This window comes from Panthera tigris, chromosome B2 (assembly GCF_018350195.1).
Source record: "Panthera tigris isolate Pti1 chromosome B2, P.tigris_Pti1_mat1.1, whole genome shotgun sequence".
Lineage (NCBI taxonomy): Eukaryota > Metazoa > Chordata > Mammalia > Carnivora > Felidae > Panthera > Panthera tigris.
In genome coordinates this window covers 116628607-116641293 of record NC_056664.1, presented here as the reverse complement: position 1 = coordinate 116641293, position 12687 = coordinate 116628607, and the positions used below count along the sequence as shown (strand labels likewise).

At 38.9% G+C, this 12687-nt stretch overlaps 1 protein-coding gene across 7 annotated transcripts in view; it reads right to left on the bottom strand.

Annotated features, from left to right (window-relative positions):
* Positions 1-12687, bottom strand: part of L3MBTL3 (L3MBTL histone methyl-lysine binding protein 3) — a 130670-nt gene that overhangs the window by 59964 nt on the left and 58019 nt on the right. For all 7 annotated transcript variants that reach the window (XM_007078636.3, XM_007078637.3, XM_007078639.3 and 4 more), the window contains 2 exons: positions 6995-7071; positions 1912-1997 (listed from right to left, as the gene is read on the bottom strand). In XM_007078636.3, the coding sequence (XP_007078698.1) occupies positions 1912-1997; positions 6995-7071 (163 nt within the window). The remainder of the gene's footprint in view (positions 1-1911; positions 1998-6994; positions 7072-12687) is intronic.

Here is a 12687-nt window from a genome sequence, read left to right as displayed (position 1 = left end):
ATTGTCCTTATCAAAAAAACACAATCCGAAATCACACGGCCAAACCCTGAAGCAAGAGAAACAGCCTGAGCACCCAGCCGGAGGAAACAGAAAGCAAAAGACCTTAAGAGAAAATGCAAAATATTGTAGATATTTGATTAGGCACAGGGAAGGCAAGAAGTTTTTCTCGTTAGTTAGAAGGAAGTGTCTTGAGGGGCGCCTGGGTGGCTCAGTCGGTTAAGCCTCTGACTTTGGCTCAGGTCGTGATCTCACCGTTCGTGAGTTTGAGCCTTGCGTCGGGCTCTGTGCTGACAGCTCAGAGCATGGAGACTGCTTTGGATTCTGTGTCTCCCTCTCTCTCTGCCCCTCCCCTGCTCATGCTCTGTCTCTCTCTCTCTCTCAAAAATAAATAAACATTAAAAAAAAATTTTTACAAAAAAGGAGGAGGCATCCTGGCAAAAATCAACAAGCATAAAAATTATTTATGAAAACAGAAGAAAGAACATTAAAGTGGCAGAGATGTGACAGAGACTAGAAATGGCCAAGAGAACAAAAAGCAGGAGACGTCTTTAGAAAAAGAAAATTAGCCATCAAAACATATGGGATGCAATCACTCTTGTAAGAACAGGAATGAGAAAGGAAGACCTCTCCTCCCACACCTTAGCCAGCTCCACCTCAGGACTCAGCAGAAACCTGTAAACCTCCGGAAAAGTTGCAGGATGTCGAAGGCAAGCTCAAGGGTATGTTGGGTAAATTGCTTAAACCATCTGAGCCTCACACCCCTGTTCTGTGAAGTGGTTGTAACAAAACTGTGGCTCGGAGAATTAAGTGTGAAAATTACTCAAAGGATAAAAAACAATCAATGCCAGGCACCTAAAGGCCAAACTAGGGAAATTGTAGTTTTCTCTCAGGTCTCAGTGTGACACGTGATATGCAGACTGATCTTGATACGATTTTATCGAGTTCAAGCAAAGAGCAATGTGGTTCTTTGTATAGCTTGAGATAAAGTTAGAGAGTCAGGTAAAAATTCCTAAGAAAAGCAGAACTCTAATTATCCATTTTTAAATCCTAAATTTACTATCAGATGGAACCATACACATTCTTTTACATGGCTTTTCTTCACGTAATATACTTATTTTCTCAAAAATATTTCATGTTCTTTTTTTTTTCTGTTATTTGGGCCCACATCCCTTATTAATTCTATCATTAGAAACCCTAGCAATTTATATACAATAAATCATTTTAACAAGTGTTACTTATGATAGACTATGCTACATTAAAAACATTCTTAAAATTCTTAACATATTCTTCTTTAAATTTATGAAAAAACAGAAATAATTAAGCAAGTTGTTGGAAAAACGAAAAAAATTTAAAATGCCTCTCATCACTTATTCTTCCCTTGCCGAGAAATGAGGTTTCCTTTGAACCTTAACAAGTTATATGTAAGATGCAAGGACTCTGGGTTAGAAAGATACTACAATAAAAGCAAATGGCCTTATATTTTGATAATCAAACATGCTGATTAATAGCAATAAAAAGAAAAACAGCATGCAGCTTGCCATAAACAAATCCAAAGGAATTCTCAAACACAATTTTTATTAGAAAACAATGTCCTGCCTTGTTTCGGTTTTTCAGAGTATCTAGCTGGAAAAACAGAAGTTTGCTGTAGGATCACAACAACTCATTCCACACCAATTCAAGCAGTTATTTTCCAAGGAAACAAGTTCAAAATGAGGCCAACGACAAAAAATCTCTGTAATAATTTTGACTTTCAAAATTGTAAGAAGTCAAAAACATCTTTTGTGGTCTTCTGTTTCCCTCTTCTTCCTCTTTCTGGCTCAGTAGTACTGTCTCTTTCTGTTCTGCAATTTCAATGAATGAACACTATTGCCAACACAAATGAAAGAAATAGTGTAAAATGTATTAACTCACCACTTTGAAAGCTCTTGCAGGGGCAGGTAAAGAATTGGTTTCTTCTAAGTATTTATCCCAAGAAAAATGTTTCACATTTGGATAACCTAAGAAAGAAAAAAGCAAACTCTGTTAGGTTTAACCAGAATGACAGAACCACAAACTGACCTATAAAATTATGAGATATTGTTACCATAATCTAGGAAATTACGTTCATGTTCCAAATAACTTTAAAGTGAATAACACACTCAGACCTAACTGTAATAATTACTTTCATCTTGATCATGACTCTTCTATCTTTTAAATGAAAATATAACATATACGTATATGTATAATTTATATTCTTGGTAAGTCCTATATACAGATATACACACACTAACAAAAATGCCCTTTAATGTGCAATTCTACTTCTACTAATATAAAATCTCATGCACACAAAGACAAATGCACAGCTGTCAATGAAAAAGTGTAAAAATAAGTTTAATAATAATATAGAAAATGTGCAAATATATATATAGTACATATGAAATAGAAAGCATTTATTAAAAAGAATAAAGCAGACTTACATACACTAATATGTGAAATATTCCAGATATGTCATCATACTGTTAGGTCAAACAAGCACAATCAAGTCATGGAACACCATTCATAAAATAAAATATGCAGAAAGAACTATCCCTCCTTCCTCCTGCCCCCTTTTGTTTCCTCCAGAGTCCAAAATCCATTAGGCAGACATGAGCAGGAATTAATAGTGACTCAGTGTGGTGGGAAACTGGCTACTTAAAAAGGACTGAAAAAAATTGTAAATATACTGCAGATAAAGGAAGGCAGGTTTCTCACTGACCGAAAAAAGAGAGAAAGTAGGAAACTAGAATAAACTTTGTGGTCTTGGATATGAATTGGAGCTAAGGATATAATTCTTTGTTTTCAATGTCGAAATAGGTACAGAAATACGCATAAATATAACTTTTTTACATGAACGTATTTCCTAACTATATCCTCCGAGAAACAGAGGCAGTGTCACCCCGTAGCCATCACCACATCCACTGTTTAGATTTTAGCTTGAATCAGGGAAAGTACGAGATAAGCCTTGCTGTGCCAGAAAGAATGAAGTTCTCAAAGAACATGTCAAAGGACATGGTAACTGACTTAAAGGGACTCCCACACACCAAATCTGGGAAAATCGGGACATGAAAGTAAGCAATGCTGGTTATGGCTTATAACCCCTTGATGAAAACAGTAATATATGAATCCATGCAGACAGAAATAAATTAACCAATGAATAAAGAGGAAGATGAAAAAGCTATTCTTTGCAGAATAATAACAACTGCTTATGTACAAGGAATGATGGTATAAAAAATTAGCATTTAGCAACTGTCAGAATAATTATTCATACGAGAAATATCAACAGATGTTAAAACTAGTGAGTGACATGGGGACGAAGCACAGGGTATTTACACAATCTCCAAGTATCTCTCCACAAAATACTTAGTACTTACAGAGAAAAAAATACTATGTTAGTGGAGAAGTGAAGAAGTAATTGACCATCTTGGTCAATTAACGGTAAAAGATCAATAGTGAGACAAACTGACATCCGCTCAGGATGCAGGGAGAACACGGTGCTGTCTCTGTGATATTCCTGCCCAAATACAGAACCTGGATCCAATCATGAGGAAACGCCAAGCATACCCAAATTCAGCAGCATTCTACAAAATGACTAATCTCTAATTCCCAAACACACTGACGTCATGAAAGTCGAGGAGAGCCTAACTGAAGGAGAGTAGAAGGATATGACAACCGAGTGCAATGTCTGATCCTTTTGCTACAAACGACATCACTGATACAACTGATGAACTTGAATGAGTCTCTGGGTCAAGGGTGTCGATGACTTCCATACTATTCTTTCAACTTTTCTGTACATTTGAAATTATTTCAAAGTAAAAGCTTTAAACTTTTTTTTTAATGTTTTATTTATTTTTGAGAGAGACAGATAGAGCGCGAGTGGGGGAGGGGCAGAGAGAGGAGGAGACACAGAATCTGAAGCAGACTCCAGGTTCTGAGCTGTCAGCACAGAGCCCAACGTAGGGCTCGAACTCACAAACTGTGAGATCATGACCTGAGCCAAAGTCGGTCACTTAACCGACTGAGCCACCCAAGCGCCCCACAAAATAAAAGTTTAAAAAGTATGCAAATATATTTCTATAAATACAAATATTTTACAACATATTTTTAAGGAATGTATCTTGCCCAGTTTAAATAATATTAAAGCTGATTGTACACGCATGGGTGTTTGTGTATAAACAGAGGCAGAATGATTTTTCTGTAGAGATACAAGGACAAACTCAAACTATTATGAGACAGAACAACTGTTGTCTCTATTTTCAGTCTAAATTCAAAAAAAAATTTTTTAATGTTCATTTTTGAGAGAGAGAGAGCGCAAGTGGGAAGGGGGCAGAGAGAGAGACACACATACAGAATCCGAAGCAGGCTCCAGCCTGAGCCGTCAGCACAGAGCCTGACACGGGGCCTGAACTCACGAGCTGTGAGATCACGACTTGAGCTGAAGTCGGACGCTTAACCGACTGAGCCACCCAGGTGTCCCAAACGTTCTAAATTTTTAAAAACAAGCATGTATTAATGCAAAATTGGATAATTCAAGATAAAAATCATTTTAAAAAGTCATAAAGGCTTTAATTTTGGAAACAGGAGATAATGCTACATATTTGGGAAAAAACATGAACATGGGGAGTCCAGCAGGGCTGATCCATGAATTAACAGGAGGGGCAGAAGAGCTGCTGTCTAGGAACAGTAAGTGACTAGGGTCCTTCTCAGACGGGACATCAGAGACCCTGCCAGGAAGCTGCCCTCAGAGAACAGGGACTGGACAAAGGGCATCTTTTTTGTCATAGCACCAAGGTAATATCAGCATAGGCCTTACAAACCGTTATTTGACAGTTTCTTTTTAAACTTGTGTGTGTGTGTGTGTGGTAAAATATACAGCATATAAAATAAATGATTTTAACTATTTTTAGGTGTACAATCAGTGGTGTTTACTATACTCACATTGCTGTGTTTGGCACTTTTGAACATGAAATTTAGATTTTTTAAATGTGTCAAAAAGCTGTTTTTCTTCTCTTCCACTGATATGAAAGCCTACAGAGGACTTGGTGACTGGCTTCGCATTAGAAGTCAGCAATAATAGGGGCGCCTGGGTGGCTCAGTTGGTTAGGCGGCCGACTTCGGCTCAGGTCATGATCTCGCGGTCTGTGAGTTCGAGCCCCGCGTCGGGCTCTGTGCTGACAGCTCAGAGCCTGGAGCCTGTTTCAGATTCTGTGTCTCCCTCTCTCTCTGACCCTCCCCTGTTCATGCTCTGTCTCTCTCTGTCTCAAAAATAAATAAACGTTAAAAAAAAAAAATTAAAAAAAAAAAATTAAAAAAAAAAAAAGTAGTCAGCAATCATGCCTTACACCACCCGTTCCCACGGTACTTAAGCCAGTGCTGTGACGACATAACCAAGCACTGTTACTCACTGGTTCTGTGTTTATTTACCAGACTTCTGATTATGACCATAAAGGTGGTAAAGAAAAAAAAAATGGACCAATACCAAACTGGGAAATCCTTACAGCAACTCTGATGGTAACACTGACACCAGGTAAGTGTGCGATCGACATTCACTGACTGCTAACAGTGTGTGAGCCACAGGACACAGGAGAGCTGTCCAGGAAAACCTTCCAGGCAGCTCCATGTCTGAGTCAGGCAACTGTTAATGTCTTGCTTTACTAACACTTTATGGTTTAAGTTAATGCTCTTTCATCTTCAAAACAGCTCTATAAATCAGTGAAGGACAGGGGCTTTGGTTCCTTAACCTAGGAGAAAACTCAGAAAGCGGAAGGGACTCATCTCAGGCATCCCTGGGATGGTTGGTCCCCTGGCTGAGGAAGTGATCAGACACAAAGACACAGCACCATGGAACTGGAAACAAGCTTCCCCATGAAATCAGCTATTCGAATGGAATGAGACAAGTATCGGAAGCTCTAAACTGAGGCTTTGATGCATCTGTGCTGCCGGCAACATCCACAAATTGGCTCTTAGCCAGCCGAGGGGCTACCCTTTGCCTGTGATGACGGAAGTTTGCATCACTCACGTGAGTACCCATAGGCAACAGGGCAGTTGATGCCCTGTATCAGCTGATGGCCCTGTCTTTTCACCCAGTGATATCCCTGGCACCTTCAACAGCGACACAACTCGGAAACTCACTGTCTTGGTCATGATGAAGCCAAAGAATCCGTTCTTCGGCATAAGAAAATAAACTCAACATGACATAAAACAAAGAAACAATTCGACAGCAGGTACACTGTTCTCCATCACAGAGACAGCAAAGCTGAGAAGGGGCCGCGGGGCCAGAGGCAGATGGCTGAAGTACCTGGAAACTGCAGAAAACGAACAAGAGGTACTACCAGCATAAAGGTGCAAAATCTGTTTTGGAGACTACACTCCAATAGAAAAAGGAAAACTGAATGTGGAAGTTCTGATCCAGGTTAAAAAAAAAAAATCTAAAGCCTCAAGTACTCACTTAAATGTGAACATTGTACTTTTGTCACAATGTGACATGTGGGTCAAGGCTCCACCCACAAATGCGGTCCCCTATGTCCACTTCTCTACATTCACTAAAGCTTTAGACACCTGACTTCTGTGGTCAGATAATATATTTAAATGTGTATGAACGAAAAGTCTAAAAATGAATGACAACTTGAGAAATAAAGATCTTTTTAAAAAGAACTTCTCATTTTCCAAAGAAGACAACCTTTGATACTCTGTTATGGACCAAGCCAATGTATATACTTTCAGGTGTATCAGGGGTCAGCAAACTACCACCCGACCAGCTGCCTGTTCTTTGCAAGTAAAGATTTACTGCAAAGCAACTATGTTCATTCATTTCTTATCGTCTGGGCTGCTTCATGCATTAAAACTGGAATTGAGTAGTTGTGACAGAGATGTATGGCCTACAAAGCCAAAGTTATGTACTATCTGGCCCTTTACAGAAAAAGTTTGCAGACTCCTGATGCACATGAAGAATAATGTTAGACACATAATAAACACAAACCTGGAGGAGTAATAAGTGTTCTTCTATGTTCTTTACACCACCCGACCGGATGAATGTGTGGGCTCGATGCTTCACACCTGTAGGTTATATAAATCACAAAACTGTAACGATCAGGATCAATTCTCAAATACAAATAAATGTGTACATAAATAATCATATACACAGGCAAGCTAAAATTATTTCAGCATCTCTAAGGGCAAACGTGCAAAAAGCACGAAGCTCGATCACCCTCGAAAAACAAACACGCTTCTATCATCTGTTAGAATGGCAGCGGCCAGGTATTAAGAGGAGGTATTCCTTTCCTTTCCTCACCTCTTTCTTCTCCTCTCTCTCATCTTTCCTTCAGTCAGGCATGTATTTTTGCAAGACCTCTTTATCACTATGCCTTATCTGGCATCTGATTCGTTGCTCCTAATCAGACTTGTTTCATGTAGTCCTCATCGTACACACAACTCATTTCATTCATTCATTTGCTCACTCACTCATTCAAACACTGAGTGTTTATAATGCACCAGACACTGGGACAGGCACTGAGGAGACAGCAGCACATAAAACACATACGAAGTTCCCGCTTTTGTGGAGTCTGCGGTATTCCGGGAAGAGATAGGAAACAAATTAACAAAATAAATACTCTGGTGGCACAACGGATGCAGACAAGAGGTGGAAGAAGGAAGCAGGGAGCAAACATGGAAAGATACTCTTTTACATGGCACAGTCACGGTGGCCTCTCAAATAAGGTGACACCTGAAGAAAGTGGAGAAAGAACTGAGCCACTCAAATGCACACTAGAAAGCCAATCCGTGCAGAGAGGACGCAAGTACAAAGGCTGTGTGTGGGGTGGGAGTCTCACAGCTGGGTCAGGAACACACTGAGGGAAGCAGAGAACAGGAAATAATATCAGGAAGGGCCTTTAGGCATGGTAAGGTCTTGGGATTTTATTCAGAGAAAAATGATGTTTACTACAGTATCATGTAGGGGGTTTTAGGCAGAAGAGTGGCATAATCTAATTCATGTTTTTAAAGTAATTATTGTGACTGCTTTGCAGACAACTAATCACATTGGAAACCGAGATGAGGCTTTTGCAAGAGTTGTTGATGGAGGCCTGAACCAGAGTGCCGGTGGTGAAGATAATAAGAAGCGATCATGTTTTTGGGTCTGTATTTTCAAGGAAGCACCAACAGGATATACTGGTAGATTTGATACAGAATGTGAGTGATGTGAAGAAGTCAGGAACATCCCAAGGTTTGGGGCAGGGGCCACCAGAAGAATGTAGGACCATTTCCTGAGACAGGAAGACTAGAGACACAGTCTATGGCATTCCAAATGGTGAATGGAGAGGTTTTTTGCTTTTTGTTTGTTTTATCAATATGTTTGACAAACAGGTAAAGAAGTCAAACAGATAATGAGCATGAAAATCTGGAGTTCAAACACAAGATCAAGGGTAAAGATGTAACTGTGGGAGCATCAGCATTTGGGATGATGTCTAAGGTCATGAACAGAGATGAGGCCATCCAGAGAATGAGTACAGAGAGAGAACAGAAGAAGTAGGAGGCAAAGAAGCCCAAGAAGAAATGACTAGAAAATAAGAGAAGGAAAGCAAGAAGAAAGAAATCAACTAAGTTAAATGCTCACGCTAGATCAAAGAACAAGAACTGATTACTGGATTTACCAATGTAAAGTTCATTAACATTCTTGGCAAGGGCTGTTCTGGTGGAGCTGGGAATAAGAAAGGGCAAAAGCTGGAACAGGGTGGGTTTAAGAGAAAATGGAAGGACAGCAGACAGAGTCAGCTTGTACAGAAAACATATTCATTCAAGTAGCTGTTTTAAAAGGAAACAGAGACCTGTAACATTAGACAGCAAAAGGAAACTTTTGTTTTTTGTTTTTGTTTTTTGTTTTTTCAAGTTGGGAAATACTCAAGGGGAAGCTGAGTGAAGAATATACGTAAATTCTCTGTACTACTTTTTTAAAAGTAAACTCTATCCCCAACGAGGGGCTCAAACTCATGACTGTGAGATCAAGCATCGCATGCTTTACCGACTGAGCCAGCCAGGCACCGCACTCTACACTATTTTTTAAGTTTAAAATTACTTTAAAATAAAACTCTTTTTAAAAGATGGGAACTGTTACTTCATTTATTCAAGAAATACATGCTGACCAACTACCATGATCAGGGTAGTGTTCTATGTGCTAGGGCTCCCCCAGTTATCAAAAAAACCTGCTAAATCCTTTCTCCTGTTTGGATACTGGTAGAAATAATCAACAAAGAGGGATGACCTGGTGAGGAAATGGAACCCTGTGTGTGAGACTGGGCCCCTGAGGCAGGGACAGGCACACCCACCGTCACAGAGAGGGTCCTGTCGATGGGTAGAGATCAGGAATACACCCACCAGACAACAGTGGGAGCACGAGGACGCCTCCCCTGACTGTCTTTTTCTTCAATGACCAGGACACAAGGCTATCAGTGGAGAGGGAGGGTGGGAAATGGAGGTTAAGAGACGTCTGGGGGAAAAAGGAGTGGAACTGAGTGGTATGGAAGAACAAACAGGAATCTGTTTAGTAGGATTGTGGGGCAGGCCTTAGGGCTCACCGGAGGGTAGCAGTCATGAATGTGAAGTCAGACCAGTGAGCATGTCGTGCCTTTCTCTAGCCACATTCAACCACTCAGGCACAAGCATGAGGTAGGCACAAAGTTAGTTGAACCAGGGTTGGGGTTTTGCCAGGTAAACACAACATAAGGCAGTGGAGGCTATAGTTACAAAGGAATAGTTATAACAATACTACAAAATAAATGTAGAGGCATCTAGAGACAGATCACAATTAAAATCTGTAAAGGACAAAAAAAAAGAAAAAAAAAAAAGTTGGTAGAACAATCCCCATTGGTGTCTTCAAACATGAAGGGTGTAATGAAGTTAAAAAAGAAAATCAGGGCCAAACAGTCAAAATATTTAATGCATCATTAGCATACTGAAGACTGTGAAATTATACTATATACAAACAAGTTTCAAATTATTTAACCTAGCATTTCCTAAAGATACATAACTATGAAACACTGCTCTAGTGGGCAATCCATTAACATCACGTGGAACACCAGTGTTCTGTAGAACACACTTTGGAAAACAGTGGTCTAATGGATGCCAAAGAGTCCAGTGCTGCTCTTTTAACCAGATCTGTTGAGTCTATCCTGAAAGATCAGCAAGTCTCAACACAGCCCTCTGGATGGAAAACTAACAGATAGAAAGCCAGAAAGGTAACACAGTGGTTAGAGTTTCTGGTGAATAAAAAACATCTTATGACTAGTGAAAAACAAAGAACATTCTAAAAAATGCTCTAGGTGAATGGGATATAGTTACCTCTTTCAAACCAACTTACACATTAGTAGCCCTGAACAGTAAGTAACAAGTGAGATGAGATAGCTCCCATTTAATGTTGATTTTTCTCGGAATTATTTCAGTGAAAAATATCTTTAAATATTTATAAAGGTTTCTTCTTTCCTCTCCCTTTATTCACTTGTTCTCACCTACCACCCTTCCTCACACTATTATTTTTCTTAATCTATGTATTAGGGTTATGTGTGTCTGTGTATGTCATTATTTTAGAAATGTGAAAGGAAAGCAAGCACTGCTAGGTCAATGCAAAGTTCATACAGCAATTGGTACATTTCTTACAATGATATATTTTCATAAAATGTTTTTTAATATAATTCCTTAAAACGCATTCTGTTGTGGGAATGCGAACTGGTGTAGCCACTGTGGAAAACAGTACAGAAGTTCCTCAAAAAATTAAAAATAGAACTACCCTATGATCCAGTCATCATACTCTTGGTTATTTACTCACAGAATACAAAAACACTAATTCACAAGGATATATGTGTCCTTTTGTTTACTGCAGCATTATTTACAATGGCAAAATTATGGAAGTAGCCCAAATGTCCATCACTGGATGAATGGATAAAAAAGATGAATGGATAAAGGTATCCCATGATACACAATGGAATATTACTCAGCCATAAAGAAGAATGAAATCTCGCCATTTACAACAACATGGATGGATCTAGAAAGTGTAATGTTAAGCAAAATAAGTCAGAGAAAGACAAATGCCATATGACTTCACTCAAATGTGGAATTTAAGAAACAAAACAAAGGGGAAAAAAGAGACAAACCCAAAAATGGACTTAACACTAGAGAACAAACTGATGGTTACCAGAGGGGAGGTCCGGTGAGGGGATGGGTGAAACAGGTGAACAGGATTAGGGACACATTTGTCATGATGAGAGTGATGGGTAGAACTGCTAAATCACTATATTATACACCTGAAAGTAATATAACACTGTATGTTAACTATACTGGAAATGAAATGAAATGAAATGAAATGAAATGAAATGAAATGAAATGAAATGAAATGAAATGAAATGCAATGAAATGAAATGAAACAAAATAAAAGTATTCTGTTATAAACTGTATAAACAAGGCTATAAAGCTCTACTTCTACCTATTCTATTCTTTTCGGAGACAATCACTCATTACGGATTATTACTCATCATGTATTGCATAAATTTCAGAGAGATTGTTTTTCTTTTAGAGAAAGGTGTTCATTCACATAGGGCTCATTAAAAATAATAATAAAAAAACATATACAACATTTCTAATATTTTTCTTCGGAGTCTAATACAGCCATCAAATAGTTTTTATAATTACCTGCCAGGCTTGTGGTGATTAAAGTAAGAACATGTGACATTGCTAATTCCTTTGATTTTATTGTGTTTCTCTATAAATCGCAATTTAGGAAAACACCGTGGTGTATCTCGGCCACACGCTCCTGTACTACTTGAATCTTTAAGGTTTTAATGTTGCCTAAATATCAATCAAAGGCACCATTTAAAATAAACAGGAAGCCATCTCAAGAGAGAAAAGAGAAATAGCCCTGTTTTCATCTACTCTGTCCATCAGCCAACAACACTTCATTTAGAATAAAGCTGGAAGGCTGGGAAATCCTTTCTGCTACCAATACTGTAAAATAAGTCATCTCTTAGTCCCATCTAGTGTTCAAAACCAGAAATGTAACCAGAAAGGACTGTAATTACAGAAGAACAACTAATGGTGAAAAGTTCAGTAAACTGTCGATCACTGTTCCTTTCTTTTGGGTTTTTACGTATATCATCAAAGAAGTCCTGTCAAACATATTTTTTTTTAAGTCCATTTCACAAGTACGTGCAAATTACTCATGAAGGCTGCAAAGATCCAATCAGTCAACTGGTGGACTTTGAAAAAGGTCAGAAACCAAAGAAAGAAATCATGAAAAGCCCATGTTTATAAGGATGAGGTGAGCAGATGTTAAGATATATTCATTTCACGGAAATCTAAAGAGGATAAGTGATTTTGCCAAGCCTTCCAGGTGAAAAGAAAGAGATCCTGGTTTTATCAAGTCTTGGCCAAAAGCTGAACACAATGCACACATGCTGGGTTCTGCAAATCTAGGCAGAGAGTCAAACAAGAACAGTTCAAGATGCTTCCTTAAGGAAAATATCCAAGTCCTCATTTCAAGCCATAATGGTTTCGATTCTTTGAAGAAATACAGGACACTTGGCCTCGCCTGCTCCCTACATCCAGGGCATGACTGTCAACTTATTTCCCAGGGACACTTTCCTGGCTCCAATATGCTAACTCTTAGGGGCCTCCGTTACTCTGTGTTTC